The 16,375-nt window shown below is 52.5% G+C and overlaps 1 protein-coding gene across 3 annotated transcripts in view; it reads left to right on the top strand.

Annotated features, from left to right (window-relative positions):
- Positions 1 to 16,375, top strand: part of LOC119963812 (V-type proton ATPase subunit B) — a 62,944-nt gene that overhangs the window by 24,373 nt on the left and 22,196 nt on the right. For all 3 annotated transcript variants that reach the window (XM_038793117.1, XM_038793119.1, XM_038793118.1), the window contains 3 exons: positions 110 to 211; positions 8,515 to 8,612; positions 13,439 to 13,562. In XM_038793117.1, coding sequence (XP_038649045.1) covers positions 110 to 211; positions 8,515 to 8,612; positions 13,439 to 13,562 — 324 coding nt within the window. The remainder of the gene's footprint in view (positions 1 to 109; positions 212 to 8,514; positions 8,613 to 13,438; positions 13,563 to 16,375) is intronic.

The following is a 16,375-nucleotide window of genomic DNA, read 5'->3' as shown; positions in this document are numbered from 1 at the left end:
ACTCATCAGTGCACACTACCGGCTGGGATCGCTTGACTCCTCGTGTGGTTGGACAGTGAGAGATTTCTGTCTGTTCTGCTTTGTACCTCTGACTGTAATTTTATTCCAGATCGCTGCCCAGATCTGTAGGCAAGCCGGCCTGGTCAAGAAGTCCAAAGATGTGGTGGATTACAGTGATGACAACTTTGCCATTGTGTTTGCTGCCATGGGGGTAAGTCTGGCAGTAAGGGGAATGTTTTCAGGGTGGAAAGATGTAACAAGAGGTGTGCCACAGGGAATCAGCTGGAACCTTACCCGTTTACAATTTATATAATGAGTTGGATGAAAGGACTAAAGGCATGGTTGCTAAATTTGTTGATGGCACAATATTGTAGGAAGGAAAAGAGGAGGACATTAGGAGGCGACAAAAAGATACCGATAGATTGAGTGGACAATCATCTAACAAATGGAGTATAATGTGGGAAAATGTGAAGTTGTCCATTTTGGCGGGAAGAGTAAAAGAGAACCTGATTATCTAAGTGGTGAGGGATTGCAGACTTCTGTGATGGAGAGGGATCTGGGTGTTCGAGTGCATGAATCTCAAGAGACTAGTTGTGGTAACCTGACCACAAGAAAGGTAGCTGAATGTGTTGTATACCGTCTTTCAGAAAACATTGAGGCAATAATACAGCTTTGACAAAGGGTCATCGGACTCGAAACGTTGGCTCTTTCCTCTCCCTACAGATGTTGCCAGACTTGCTGAGATTTTCCAGCATTTTCTCTTTCGAAGCAATAATACAGTTTGGCTTCAGACACAAACCAAACACAACTATACACAAGCTCACTGTGGCTAACCAGAAAATCCACGTAAACCCGCACTCCCGATGATATCACACACCTGGACTGTACGCAGAACAATACTTTTCACTGTACCTCGGTACACGTGACACTAAACCCACATCCAATTGTGCACTTTTATTGAAGACATTCATACACATTATAAATAGGAAGATTATGGTAGTCACCACGAGCAGTATTATATGTATTACAGTAGGACACGTATACTAGAGGTACATGGGTAGATCCCTGCCTGCTGGCTCCGCCCAGTAGGTGGAGTATAAATGTGTGGGCTCTCCGAGCTGCAGCCATTTCAGCAGCAGCTGCAGGAGGCTCCACATCTCTGCTTAATAAAGCCTCGATTATTCCACTAGTCTCGTCTTTGTGGTAATTGATAGTGCATCAATTTATTGCGCAAAGATTTTTAAAACGAACAGCGCCTATTGGAAGGGGGCACGCTTGATCTTGCAGGAACCAGGCAGCTCGTGAACTCGTTAACAGTGGCCTCCAGTAACGTCCAGTCGTACGCACCTGACCGTGCGACACCCTCATGGGCATCGTGGGCCCCATCAGCTGGCGACTCCAGCTCACCGCAGGCCTGCGCCGTGCGGCAGCTAGCCAACTCTGGGGGGCCCAAGTGCTATTTTTGCGGGCAGAACAAACACCCCCGGCAGCGCTGCCCGGCACGGAGTGCAACCTGCAATGGCTGTGGAAAGAAGGGACACTTTGTTTCTGCTGGCCAGGCTCGGTCGGTCGCCGCTGTTTCTAGGCCCAGCGTTGCTGCACCCCCCACGTGTGACCCGGGGGCGCCGCCATTTTCCACCTCGCAAGTCACATGCGGCCCTTGGGCGCCGCCATCTTTGATGCCACAAGCCACGTGCGGCCCATGGGCACCGGCATCTTTGATGCCGCCTGCCATGTGGACCTCCAACCTAATGAAGTCCTGTCCTGGGCACTGTACCATCTTCTCCTGGTGGCGATGGGTTTGCAATCCCGGGTGAGATTCGCAAACAAGTAGGCGCCGCCATCTTCGCCGCCATTTCGGACAGCGCCTCAGGACCACTGCTCGTCTGGAGCTCGTCTGGCCATTCATCGCCTGCCGCCATCTCCACCACAGCTGACCAGCCCGGGGCCTCCCCGCAGCTCGCCTCGATCACCCTGGATCAGTCCCGGCCCCTGCAACCTCGTGACCGTAACGACAATGGTGAAATCGATGGGTACGTGACGACCTGCCTTTTTGACTCCGGGAGCACAGAGAGCTTCATCCACCCCAAGGCGCTGCTCCCTCGCGGTACACCCCGTCACCCACAAGATCTCCCTGGTCTCCGGATCCCATTCTGTGGAAATCCGGGGGTACTGCATCGCGACCCTCACCGTCCAAGGCGTAGTGTTTAGCAACTTCCGGCTCTACGTCCTCCCCCACCTCTGCGCTGCCCTGTTACTCGGCCTGGACTTCCAGTGCCACCTCCAAAGATTCACCTTAAAATTCGGCGGACCCCTACCACCCCTCACCGTATGCAGCCTCACGACCCTTAAGGTCGATCCACCTTCCTTGTTTGCGAATCTCACCCGGGATTGCAAACCCATCGCCACCAGGAGCAGACGGTACAGTGCCCAGGACAAGACTTCATTAGGTCGGAGGTCAACGGCTCCTGCGGGAGGGGGTCATTGAGGCCAGCAACAGCCCCTGGAGAGCTCAAGTGGTGGTAGTGAAGACTGGGGAGAAGCACAGAATGGTCATTGACTATAGTCAGACCATCAATCGGTACACACAGCTCGACGCGTACCCACTCCCACGCATATCTGATATGATCAATCAGATTGTACAGTATCGCGTCTTTTCAACAGTGGTCCTGAAGTCCGCTTACCACCAGCTCCCCATCCGCCCAGAGGACCGCCAATACACTGCGTTTGAAGCAGATGGCCGCCTCTATCACTTCCTTAGGGTTCCCTTCGGCATCACTAATGGGGTCTCAGTCTTCCAACGTGAGATGGACCGAATGATTGACCGGTACGGACTGCGGGCCACCTTCCCGTACCTAGATAACGTCACCATCTGTGGACATGATCAGCAGGACCACGACACTAACCTCCTAAAATTCCTCCAAACCGCCAAACTCCTTAACCTCACCTACAATAAGGAGAAATGCATGTTCCGCACCAACCACTTAGCCATCCTCGGCTATGCCGTGGAAAATGGAGTCCTAGGGACCGACCCCGACCACATACGCCCCCTCCTGGAACTTCCTCTCCCCCACTGCCCCAAGGCCCTGAAACGATGCCTGGGGTTTTTCTCGTATTACGCCCAGTGCGTCCCTAATTATGCGGACAAGGCCCGCCCACTCATTCAGTCCACAGTTTTCCCCCCGACGGCTGAGGCCCGCCAGGCCTTCAACCACATCAAGGCCGACATCGCCAAGGCCATGATGCACGCGGTCGACGGGTCCCTCCCCTTTCAGGTCGAGAGCGATGCATCGGATGTAGCTCTGGCCGCCACCCTCAACCAGGCAGGCAGGCCCGTGGCATTCTTTTCCCGCACCCTCTATGCCTCTGAAATTCGGCACTCCTCTGTCGAAAAGGAGGCCCAAGCCATTGTGGAAGCTGTGCGACATTGGAGGCATTACCTGGCCGGCAGGAGATTCACTCTCCTTACTGACCAATGGTCGGTTGCCTTCATGTTCAATAACACACAGCGGGGCAAGATCAAAAACGATAAGATCTTGAGGTGGAGGATCGAGCTCTCCACCTATAATTACGAGATTTTGTATCGTCCGGGTAAGCTCAACGAGCCGCCTGATGCCCTATCCCGCGGTACATGTGCCAGCGCACAAGTGGACCGACTCCGGGCCCTCCACTATGACCTCTGCCACCCGGGGGTCACCCGATTCTTCCATTTCATCAAGGCCCGCAACCTGCCCAACTCCATTGAGGAGGTCAGGACTGTCACCAGAGACTGCCAGGTCTGCGCAGAGTGCAAGCCGCACTTCCACCGGCCAGATCGAGTGCACTGGTGAAGGCCTCCCGCCCCTTTGAGCGCCTCAGCATGGACTTCAAAGGGCCCCTCCCCTCCACCGACAGCAACACGTACTTTCTGAACATGATTGACGAGCCCTCCCGGTTCCCTTTCACCATCCCATGCCCCGATATGACTTCCGCCACGGTAATTAAAGCCCTCCACAGTATCTTCGCCCTGTTTGGTTTCCCCAGCTACATCCACAGCGATCGGGGATCCTCTTTTATGAGTGATGATAGTTCCTGTCCAGCAAGGGCATCGCCTCGAGCAGGACGACCAGCTACAACTCCCGGGGAAACGGGCAGGTGGAGGGGGAGAACGGGACGGTCTGGAAGGCCGTCCTGCTGGCCCTGCGGTCTAAACATCTCCCGGTCTCCCGCTGGCAGGAAGTCCTCCTCCACGCGCTGCACTCCATCCAATCGCTCCTCTGCACCGGGACAAACGAGACCCGTCACAAACGTCTCTTTGCCTTCCCCAGAAAGTCCACCTCTGGGTCTCGCTCCCAACATGGCTGACAGTTCCTGGACCCGTCCTCCTTCGGAAGCATGTGCGGACCCATAAGTCGGACCCTTTGGTCGAAAGGGTCCACCTCCTTCACGCGAACCAGCAGTATGCCTACGTGGCACAACCCGACGGGTGCCAGGACGCAGTCTCCTTCCGGGACCTGGCACCCACTGGATCCCCCACCTACGGCCCCTGACCTGACACTGCCCCCCCCCCCCCCCCCCGGCTGCCTCATTCACCCCTGCGCCACTCACCCTCCCCCCAGCGAACCTCACCGCAGCCCCTGCCCCAGGAGGATCCGTCCTCACACTGGCTCCACTCAGGGGTGACGAAGACGAGGTCAACACACTCCCGGAGTCACAGGTGATCAAGTCGGCGCCCACATCACACCAGGACTGAGGCGATCACAGAGGAGGGTCAAGGCCCCCGACAGACTCAACTTGTAATTTTCTTCCACCACCCCCGTCGGACTCTTTTTTAATGGGGGGTGAATGTGGTCGTCACCACTAGCTGTATTATATGTATTACGGTAAGACACGTACACTAGAGGTACATGGGTAAATTCCTGCCTGCTGGCTCCGCCCAGTAGGCGGCGTATAAATGTGTGTGCTCTCCGGTGCTGCAGCCATTCTGGTTCCAGCTACAGAAGGCACAACACCTTTGCTCAATAAAACCTCGATTATTCCACTACTCGTGTCTTTGTGGTAATTGATAGTGCATCAACGATGTTTATTCACACACTATTAAAACACTCAATAACACTCATCGCCCTCCCCCTTAAATTTCAACTCCCTTTAAGGTGAGACGGCAACAAACATCATAACATACATGTCACAACTAATACGTCAGTCTTTCAGGCATGTTGTGATCTTCATAGAGCCCCTGGTGACTCGGTAGAACCTGGTGAATCTTGGTTCAGTTGAGCTGGACTTGAGAGCGCAGAAGTAGTGTGGTAGTATGACTAGGGGTATTATGGTACCTGGGAGTGTGAGCTGCCATCGGTGCAGAGGGCTCGCTGCCCATTGGCCCAGGTATTGTGTTCTCTGTATTCCTATTGGCTAAGAGGGAGGTAGCTCCACCTACGAGGCGTGGTATAAGAACCCGTGTTCCCCTGCAGCCAGGCCATTTCCCCTGCTGCCGGGCTCACTTCTTGCTGATTAAAGCCTTTCGTTTCGGACTTCACCTACGTTTCGTGTCCATTGATTGTGCATCAAGTAGGTTGATTGTTAATGAAAGGAAGTCCTTCAAACTCTCTCAGAGCAGCATCCACAGGATGTCCCTGAACAAGAGGAACCACTTCCTGTCAATATTGCACAGCAGCATTTCCTTTTGCCGTGTGATCGACAAACTTCGCCGTCTCAGAGTCGTGACTCAGACAAATGTGATCTGGTGTCTGCGGATCGTCCTGGATACTGGACCGCTTTGATTCGGAATAACTCCAGGCAGTCACTGGTTCCTGCCGAAATTCCTGACGTAGATACAGTCATCGGGATTGAAATGCCTCTCCTTCACAGAGTAGTCATGTCTCTCCTTCTGTATTTCCTGTCTCCTTCCCACTCTCGCTTTGATATCTGGATGTAGCAGTTCCAGGTGAGACTTTGGCTGCTGACCCACCAACATTTCAGCCGGTGAAAGTCCTGCTGTCGTTTGTGGCGCGATACGACACCGAAACAAGAACCGCTTAGTCCCCCAAAATACCGCCTGCCGTCCTCTCCAGTCCTTCTTTCAGTGCCTGAGCAGCTCCCTCTGCTAAACCATCCGACGCTGGGTGAAAGGGAGCAGTCGCCACAGGGCGTAATCCATTGTCTCATAAACTCTTGGAACAAGACACTCGGAAACATTGTCCCGTTAACAGAAACCAGATAATCTGGTGAACCGCAAGTTGCAAAAACTTGGTGCAGCTTCTCTATTGTGATGGAAACTGTAATGTTGCTCATGCTCATTTAGAATGTGCATCCACAATGGCTAGAAACAGATAATGCACAGACAGTCCTGTAATGTGCCCATGAAGTCTAGACCAGGGTTGGCCACTCTCACGGATAGACTGGTGCTGGTGACGCCATCTTTTGGTTTATTTGACATGCAGAATAGGATGTCACCTTGTTTACCAACCCATGATCCATTTCTGGCCACCACCCTGGCTAAACTTATCATTCGGGAGGCACCCAGATGAACCTTGACCTGCGAGTGACTGGTGGGGGGGGGGGGGGGGGGGGGGGGGTGTGGGGGGTGGAATAACCGTTCTAGACCCCCAAAGTGTGCAACCATCCTGCACACCCAGCTCATCCTTGCATCTCGCAAACGGTGTCAGTTCCTCATCACCTGAAAGAGGCGGCCATTCCTGTTTGAGGAATCATCTCCCCTGGACAAGCCATGACTCCTGCCCGTTCACGACTTAAACTGTTTGGCATTCACGGGAGAACGTGAAAGTCGTTCAGGGAAGAAAATAGTCTCTGGCGGGAATATTGTCTTGGTTGGCAAGTCTGGGAAGGGAAGATGACTCGGAGTATCTCCGTTTACATTACCCTCCCCTGGTCTAGACACGAGTAGGCAGATAATGTGAGAGCCCAGGGCTTCTGGATTCACTACAAAGGCTCATCAATGGCGTGTGGTCGGTACATATGGTGAATGAGCCAATAAAGATACTGATGAAAACAATTCATGGCAAAAACAACGGCCAGATCTGCCTTGACCAACCACGTTCACGCTGTCAAACCCCTTCCATCACACTGAGGGATATAATCGAATCACACAGGGCAGTTTGAGAATCTGAATTCAAGCAACAAAAATATAGCAATAAAAAGCTGGTCTCAGTGAATGATATAATAATAATCTTTATTAGCGTCACAAGTTGGCTTACATTAACACTGCAATGAAGTTACTATGAAAAGCCCCTAGACGCCACATTCCGGCGCCTGTTCGGGTACACAGAGGGAGAATTCAGAACGGCCAGTGTGAGGGAACGTCACTTACGGGACTTGTGGGAGGAAACCGGAGCCCCCAGGGGAATCCCACGCAGACACGGGGAGAACGTGCAGACTCCGCACAGTCAGTGACCCAAGCCGGGAATCGAACCTGGGTTCCTGGTGCTGTGAAATAACAGTGCTAACCACTGTGCTACCTTACCACCTGCTGCATGCTTACCTTCAGTGACTGGTGTACGAGGACACCAGGTCTCGTTGAATGTTCCCCTCTCTTTTTTTTAAATTACTTTTTCTGAGTTACAAAGCTAGGGCTCAGAGTATGGACAGGGGCGAATCCCTAATCCAGCTCCTTGCCTGCTCCAAAAACCAATTCAAATTGAATCCAATTCATGGACTCTGATGTGTTATGTACTCTGGGATAACACAGGCTGCAACTGGATGCAGCTTTGACCAAAAGATACTCCAGACTTTGAAGTAAGTTCAATGTGATTTATTGAACCATGAACACAGTTGTCTATGAGTTCGACTCTCCTGCTAATCTTGCTGTAGGAACTCAGTCTAACTAAACAGTCTGCTCTAAGCCACGTGGTGGGTGTGATGCTTCTGATCTGCCCTTGTCCTTCTCTCTAAGTGTCGCCTGTGGAAAGAGAAACAGTATGTGTGCCCTGTCCTGATATATGGGTTGTGTAATGCGTCCTTGTGGTAGTGTCACCTCTGGGTGTCTTGACTGCCCATTGGTCGTGTCCTATCTTACTGACCTATTGGTTGAATGTCTGTGTGTCATGATGTCTCTGGTGCTCCCTCTAGTGTTTACTCAGTCCTAGTGTGTCTGCATTAACCCCTTGTGTATTTACAGTGATGCATAGCACCACAGTCTCCACAAGAGACACACACCAGATCTGAGCCAAAAGGCCGAGAAGCGATGAATTTTCCCCTCTCTCAACCTATATCCTTTCATAAAATAATCTGCCTTCCTCTTTTTGCTACCGGAGCGGATAACCTCACATTTAGCCACATTATTCTGCATCTCCCCACTCATTGCCCACTCACTCAACTTGTAAGATTTGAGATTACTATCAGACCAGTCATCATTTTATTACATGATGGAGCAGACTGAGGGGCCGAATGGCCTCCTCCTTCTCCTTGTGTGTGTATACTAACTCTCTGTAATGGACTCACGCTGGCATGTAGCTCCCTATGAGCACCCAGGATGTCTTGTCTGTCGATGAATGACTTAATTTCTCTTCCGTCTCACAGGTTAACATGGAGACTGCTCGATTCTTCAAGTCCGACTTTGAAGAGAATGGAACCATGGATAATGTCTGCCTGTTTCTTAACCTTGCCAATGACCCAACGTAAGACAATAACTTTATTCAAATACTTTGACTTCATAGTTGACTTTTCTCATTAAGGCCACAGAATGGAATCTTTTCTTTTTCATAGATTGCAATGCCAAGAGCAAACATTCCTAGACAAGGTACAGCACGGAGTTAGATACAGAGTAAAGTTCCCTCTACACTGTCCCCATCAAACACTCCCAGGACAGGTACAGCACGGGGTTAGATACAGAGTAAAGCTCCCTCTACACTGTCCCCATCAAACACTCCCAGGGCAGGTACAGCACGGGGTTAGATACAGAGTAAAGCTCCCTCCACACTGTCCCCATCAAACACTGCCAGGACAGGTACAGCACGGGGTTAGATACAGAGTAAAGCTCCCTCCACACTGTCCCCATCAAACACTGCCAGGACAGCTACAGCACAGGGTTAGATACAGAGTAAAGCTCCCTCTACACTGTCCCCATCAAACACTCACAGGGCAGGTACAGCACAGGGTTAGATGCAGAGTAAAGATCCCGCTACACTGTCCCCATCAAACACTCCCAGGACAGGTACAGCACGGGGTTAGATACAGAGTAAAGCTCCCTCTACACTGTCCCCATCAAACACTCCCAGGACAGGTACAGCACGGGGTTAGATACAGAGTAAAGCTCCCTCCCGTACCAGCCTCCCCGGACAGGCGCCGGAATGTGGCGACTAGAGGCTTTTCACAGTAACTTCATTGAAGCCTACTCGTGACAATAAGTGATTTTCATTTTTCATTTCTACGCTATCCCCATCAAACACTCCCAGGACAGGTACTGCACGGGGTTAGATAAAGAGTAAAGCTCCCCCTACACTGTCCCCATCAAACACTCCCAGGACAAGTACAGCACGGGGTTAGATACTGAGTAATGCTCCCTCTACACTGTCCCCATCAAACACTCCCAGGACAGGTACAGCACGGGGTTAGATACAGAGTAAAGCTCCCTCTACACTGCCCCATCAAACACTCCCAGGGCAGGTACAGCACGGGGTTAGATACTGAGTAAAGCTCCCTCTACATTGTCCCCATCAAACACTCCCAGAACAGGTACAGCACAGGGTTAGATACAGAGTAAAGCTCCCTCTACACTGTCCCCATCAAACACTCCCAGGACAGGTACAGCATGGGGTTAGATACAGAGTAAAGCTCCCACTACACTGTCCCCATCAAACACTCCCAGGACAGGTACAGCACGGGGTTAGATACAGAGTAAAGCTCCCTCTACACTGTCTCCATCAAACACTCCCCGGACAGGTACAGCACGGGGTTAGATACAGAGTAAAGCTCCCTCTACACTGTCCCCATCAAACACTCCCAGGACAGATTAGCACGGTAGCATTGTGGATAGCACAATTGCTTCACAGCTCCAGGGTCCCAGGTTCGATTCCGGCTTGGGTCACTGTCTGTGCGGAGTCTGCACATTCTCCCCGTGTGTGCGTGGGTTTCCTCCGGGTGCTCCGGTTTCCTCCCACAGTCCAAAGATGTGCAGGTTAGGTGGATTGGCCATGATAGATTGCCCTTAGTGTACAAAATTGCCCTTAGTGTTGGGTGGGGTTACTGGGTTATGGGGATAGGGTGGAGGTGTTGACCTTGGGTAGCGTGCTCTTTCCAGGAGCCGGTGCAGACTCGATGGGCCAAATGGCCTCCTTCTGCACTGTAAATTCTATATAATTCTAGATACAGCACGGGGTTAGATACAGAGTAAAGCTCCCTCTACACTTTTAGATTAATTTTAACAAACCTCTGAACACAATAACAATCAGGGTGGTTCCACACCCTAGTCAGTCAGCCTCCAGGGAAGGATATTGCGGATTGTGAGGTGGAGGTTGAGGGGCTAGTTCCATCTCCTGCCTATGGGGGACCCCATTGGTCTCTGTACCGAAGTGGTGCAGTAGTGTCACCAAGTGGTGGAGAGTCGGGACTGCAGGAAGATGCCCAGGTGAACACAGGAACAGGAGGAGGCCATTTGGCCCATCATGCCTGTGGTGACATTCGCTGAGATCATGGTGATCTGAGATTCTAAATAACCATTGTTGCCAAAGGGCAGCACGGTAGCACAAGTGGTTAGCACTGTGGCTTCACAGTGCCCGGGTCCCAGGTTCGATTCCCCGCTGGGTCACTATCTGTGTGGGGTCTGCACGTTCTCCCCGTGTCGGCGTGAGTTTCCTCCGGGTGTTCCGGTTTCCTCTCACAGTCCAAAGATGTGCAGGTTAGGTGGATTGGCCATGCTAAATTTGCCTTAGTGTCCAAAAAGTTTAGGAGGGGTTATTGGGTTACGGGGATAGGTTGGAAGTGAAGACTTAAGTGGATCGGTGCGACTCGATGGGCCGAATGGCCTCCTTCTGCACTGCATGTTCTATTCCCAGGTACTGAAACAGTCCTTGTCCACATACAGTTCCCCTCCCAGCAGTCGCACCCTGACTTGGAAATATATCCCACGTCGACGCTACCACCAAGAAAGCACAACAGCGCCTATACTTCCTCAGGAAACTAAGGAAATTCAGCAAGTCCACATTAACCCTTACCAACTTTTACAGACGCACTATAGAAAGCATCCTATCTGGCTGCATCACAGCCTGGTATGGCAACTGCTCGACCCAGGACCGCAAGAAACTACAGAGAGTCGTGAATACCGTCCAGTCCATCACACAAACCTGCCTCCCATCCATGGACTCCATCTACACCTCCCGCTGCCTGAGGAAAGCGGGCAGCATAATCAAAGACCCCTCCCACCCGGCTTACTCACTCTTCCAACTTCTTCCATTGGGCAGGAGATACAAAAGTCTGAGAACATGCACGAGCAGACTCAAAAACAGCTTCTTTCCTGCCGTTACCAGACTCCTACATGACCCTCTTATGGACTGACCTCATTAACACTACACCCTGTATGCTTCATCCGATGCCGGTGCTTATGTAGTTACACTGTATATCTTGTGTTGCCCTATTATGTATTTTCTTTGATTCCCTTTTCTTCCCATGTACTGAATGATCTGTTGAGCTGCTTGCAGAAAAATACTTTTCACTGTACCTCGGTACACGTGACAATAAACAAATCCAATCCACTCCAATATCTCCCTTCCTGCACTGTCACTGGGGCAAAATTCTGGAACTTCCTCCCTAACAGCACTGTGGGTGTACCTACACCTCAGGGACTGCAGCGGTTCAAGAAGGCAGCTCACACCACCTTCTGAAGGGCAACTAGGAATGGGCAATAAATTCTGGCCTAACCAGCGACGCTCACATCCCGTTAATGAATTAAGAAATACTTGATTAACACAAATCTACCAATCTAAGATTTAGAATGACCACAGATCTAAGCAGGAATTGTCACTTGGGGAAGACTGTCCCTAACGTCAACTACACTTTGTGTGTGTGAGGGGGGGGGGGGTTTAACTCGAATGTTTATAATAAACCCACCAGCTCTCAACTTCACAACCAGTGGCAGGAATACATCCCAAATGATTTTGTCAGGAATAAGCGGATGTCATCCAGCCCCTCAATCCTGCTCCATCATTCAGTTAAACCGTGGCTAATCTCTACCTCAACCCCGTTTATCCTCTCTTAGCAATCTATCCCTTCTGGCAAAAATCCACATGTTTATTTGTTCATGGGTTGTGGGTATCGCTGACTGGGCCGGCATTTCCCCAATCCCAATTGTCCTGGATTGAGTGGATTGCTGAGCCATTGCAGAGGGAAGTTCATCGTCAACACATCGCTGTGGGTCTGGAGTCACGTGTAGGCCAGACCGGGTAAGGGCGGCAGATTTCCTTCTCTAAAGGACATTAGTGAACCAGATGGTTTTTTACAACAGTTGATGGTCAGTGCACGTGGCTGGTTTAGCACACTGGGCCAAATCGCTGGCTTTGAAAGCAGACCAAGGCAGGCCAGCAGCACGGTTCAATTCCCGTACCAGCCTCCCCGAACAGGCGCCGGAATGTGGCGACTAGGGGCTTTTCACAGTAACTTCATTTGAAGCCTACTCGTGACAATAAGCGATTTTCATTTCATTATTTTCATTTTTCATATTACTGAGGTTGGCTTTGAATTGCCGATTTTTCTAATTGAATTTAAATTGCCGGGATTTGAACCCATGTACCTAGAACATGAGTGTAGGCCCCTGGTCTAATGTCCAGTGAGATTACCAAGACAACACCACCTCCACCAGGTGCGCTGATGAAAGTTCTCTTTAACCCCAGCTTCGACCTTTAACCCTGGCCCCGACCTTTAGGGGAGAGGGTTCCAGATCCCCATCCCGTTCTGTGTGAGGAGGTGCACCCTGACTCCATCCCTTCATCACCTGGCTCGAATTTTACGGTTCTAAGCTTCCCCCACGGGAGGATATAGTTCCTCTCTATTCACCCGATCAAATGAAATGAAATGAAAATCGCTTATTGTCTGTCACGAGTCGGCTTCAATGAAGTTACTGTGAAAAACCCCTAGTCGCCACATTCCAGCACCTGTTCGGGGAGGCTGTTACGGGAATTAAACCCGTGCTGCTGGCCTGCCTTGGTCTGCTTTCAAGGCCAGCGATTTAGCCCTGTGTCATCTTACACGCCTCAAATAAATCACCCCCAGATTTCTATAATCAAAGGAATGGAAGCTCAGACAATGCAACCTGTCTTCATAGTTTCACCCTTTTAGCCCAGGTAACATTCGGAATCCACACCAAGGTCAATGTGCCCTTCGCAAAGCGAGCAAAACTGAATGCAGTTCAGTAGATGAGGTCTAACCAGAGTCCTGTGCAGCGGGATCAGAACGTCATCCTCTGTGTATTCCTGTCCCATGTTAATCTGAGCTTCCTGCGATCCTCCTGCAGCATTGAACGGATCATCACTCCGCGCCTGGCACTAACTGCAGCTGAATTCCTGGCGTATCAGTGTGAGAAACACGTATTGGTCATCCTGACAGACATGAGTTCCTACGCTGAAGCCCTACGCGAGGTGAGTAACAGAGACGCTGTGTAGGGTAACAGAGGCCCTGTGCAGGGTGAGTAACAGAGACGCTGTGTAGGGTAACAGATGCCCTGTGCAGGGCGAGTAACAGAGACGCTGTGTAGGGTAACAGATGCCCTGTGCAGGGTGAGTAACCGAGGCCCTGCGTGAAGTGAACAGCAGAGGCCCTGCGTGTAGTGAGTAACAGAGGCCCTGAGTGAGGTGAGAAAATGAGGCCCTGAATGGAGTGAGTAACCGAGGACCTGTGCGGGATGACTAACAGAGGTCCTGTTGCGGGGTGACTAACAGAGGCCCTGTTGCGGGGTGAGTAACAGAGGCCCTGTTGAGGGGTGAGTAACCAAGGGCGCGAGTCTCCGCTCCCCACGCCCCCCTGGCATCCCCTGCGATTCTCCCACCCCCCGGCGACCGGCGATTCTCCGGCCCGAATGGGCCGAGCGGCCTGACGAACCCGACCGGTTCACGCCGGCGTCAACCATAAGCTGGTCGCTGCCGGCGTGAACATCGCTCGACCGGTAAGTGTGGGGCCTGTGGGGGGCGGAGGGAGGATCGTGCACCACGGGCGTGCTCATGAGATGTCTGGCCCGCGATCGGTGCCCACCGATCGTCGGGCCGGCGTCTCCAAGAGACGCACTCTTTTCCCTCTGCCGCCCCGCAAGAGCAAGCCGCCATGTCTTGCGGGGCAGCGGAGGGGAAGACGGCAACCGCGCATGTGCGGGTTGGCGCCGGCCAACATGCGCATGCGCGGCTGACATTACTTAGGCGCCGCCGGCCGCGTCATTCCCGACGTGCCACCTTGACGCAAGCGTCAAAACCGGGCGCACGGGATTCACGCGCCGCCGCTCCTAGCCCCCCGGGTGGGGGGGGGGGTATAGGGGGCAAGGAGCGGCCTCCGCCGGAGTGAAACACTCAGGGTTTCACTCCGGCGTCGGCTATTTTTCTCCATTTTGGAGAATCGCGCCCCAAGGCTCTGTGCGGGGTGAGAAATTGAGGCCCTGCGCAGGGTGAGAAACCGGGGCCCTGTGTGGGGTGAGAAACAGGCCCTACGCGGGGTGAGAAAAAGAGGTCCTGAGTGGAGTAAGTAACCGAGCCCCTGCGTGGAGTTAGTAACAGAGGCCCTGCGCGGGGTGAGAAAATGAGGCCCTGAGTAACCGAGGACCTGTGTGGGGTAAGTAACTGAGGCCCTGCGGAGGGTGACTAACAGAGGCTCTGTTGCAGGGTGAGTAACAGAGGCCCTACCCGGGATGAGTAATAGAGGCCCTGTGCGGGGTGAGAAATTCAGGCCTTGCAGGTGGTGAGTAACAGAGGCCCTGCGTGAGGTGAGTAACAGATATCCTGCACGGTGTGAGTAACAGAGGCCCTGCGTGAGGTGAGTAACAGATATCCTGCACGGAGTGAGTAACAGAGGCCCTGCGTGAGGTGAGTAACAGATATCCTGCACAGTGTGAGTAACAGAGGCCCTGCGTGAGGTGAGTAACAGAGGCCCTACCCGGGATGAGTAATAGAGGCCCTGTGCGGGGTGAGAAATTCAGGCCGTGCAGGTGGTGAGTAACAGAGGCCCTGCGTGAGGTGAGTAACAGATATCCTGCACGGTGTGAGTAACAGAGGCCCTGCGTGAGGTGAGTAACAGATATCCTGCACGGAGTGAGTAACAGAGGCCCTGTGTGAGGTGAGTAACAGATATCCTGCACGGTGTGAGTAACAGAGGCCCTGCACGGAGTGAGAAACTGAGGTTCTGTGCAGGGTGAGTAACAGAGGCCCTGTGTGAGGTGAGTAACAGAGGCCCTACCCGGGATGAGTAATAGAGGCCCTGTGCGGGGTGAGAAATTCAGGCCGTGCAGGTGGTGAGTAACAGAGGCCCTGCGTGAGGTGAGTAACAGATATCCTGCACGGTGTGAGTAACAGAGGCCCTGCGTGAGGTGAGTAACAGATATCCTGCACGGAGTGAGTAACAGAGGCCCTGCACGGAGTGAGAAACTGAGGTTCTGTGCAGGGTGAGTAACAGAGGCCCTGCGTGAGGTGAGTAACAGATATCCTGCACGGAGTGAGTAACAGAGGCCCTGCGTGAGGTGAGTAACAGATATCCTGCACAGTGTGAGTAACAGAGGCCCTGCGTGAGGTGAGTAACAGAGGCCCTACCCGGGATGAGTAATAGAGGCCCTGTGCGGGGTGAGAAATTCAGGCCGTGCAGGTGGTGAGTAACAGAGGCCCTGCGTGAGGTGAGTAACAGATATCCTGCACGGTGTGAGTAACAGAGGCCCTGCGTGAGGTGAGTAACAGATATCCTGCACGGAGTGAGTAACAGAGGCCCTGTGTGAGGTGAGTAACAGATATCCTGCACGGTGTGAGTAACAGAGGCCCTGCGTGAGGTGAGTAACAGATATCCTGCACGGTGTGAGTAACAGAGGCCCTGCACGGAGTGAGAAACTGAGGTTCTGTGCAGGGTGAGTAACAGAGGCCCTGTGTGAGGTGAGTAACAGAGGCCCTACCCGGGATGAGTAATAGAGGCCCTGTGCGGGGTGAGAAATTCAGGCCGTGCAGGTGGTGAGTAACAGAGGCCCTGCGTGAGGTGAGTAACAGATATCCTGCACGGTGTGAGTAACAGAGGCCCTGCGTGAGGTGAGTAACAGATATCCTGCACGGAGTGAGTAACAGAGGCCCTGTGTGAGGTGAGTAACAGATATCCTGCACGGTGTGAGTAACAGAGGCCCTGTGTGAGGTGAGTAACAGAGGCCCTGTGTGAGGTGAGTAACAGATATCCTGCACGGAGTGAGTAACAGAGGCCCTGCGTGAGGTGAGTAACA

Source organism: Scyliorhinus canicula, chromosome 3 (genome assembly GCF_902713615.1).
Source record: "Scyliorhinus canicula chromosome 3, sScyCan1.1, whole genome shotgun sequence".
NCBI classification, from domain to species: domain Eukaryota; kingdom Metazoa; phylum Chordata; class Chondrichthyes; order Carcharhiniformes; family Scyliorhinidae; genus Scyliorhinus; species Scyliorhinus canicula.
The sequence above is the reverse complement of the archived record's forward strand: the minus strand, read 5'-3'. Positions and strand labels throughout refer to the sequence as shown.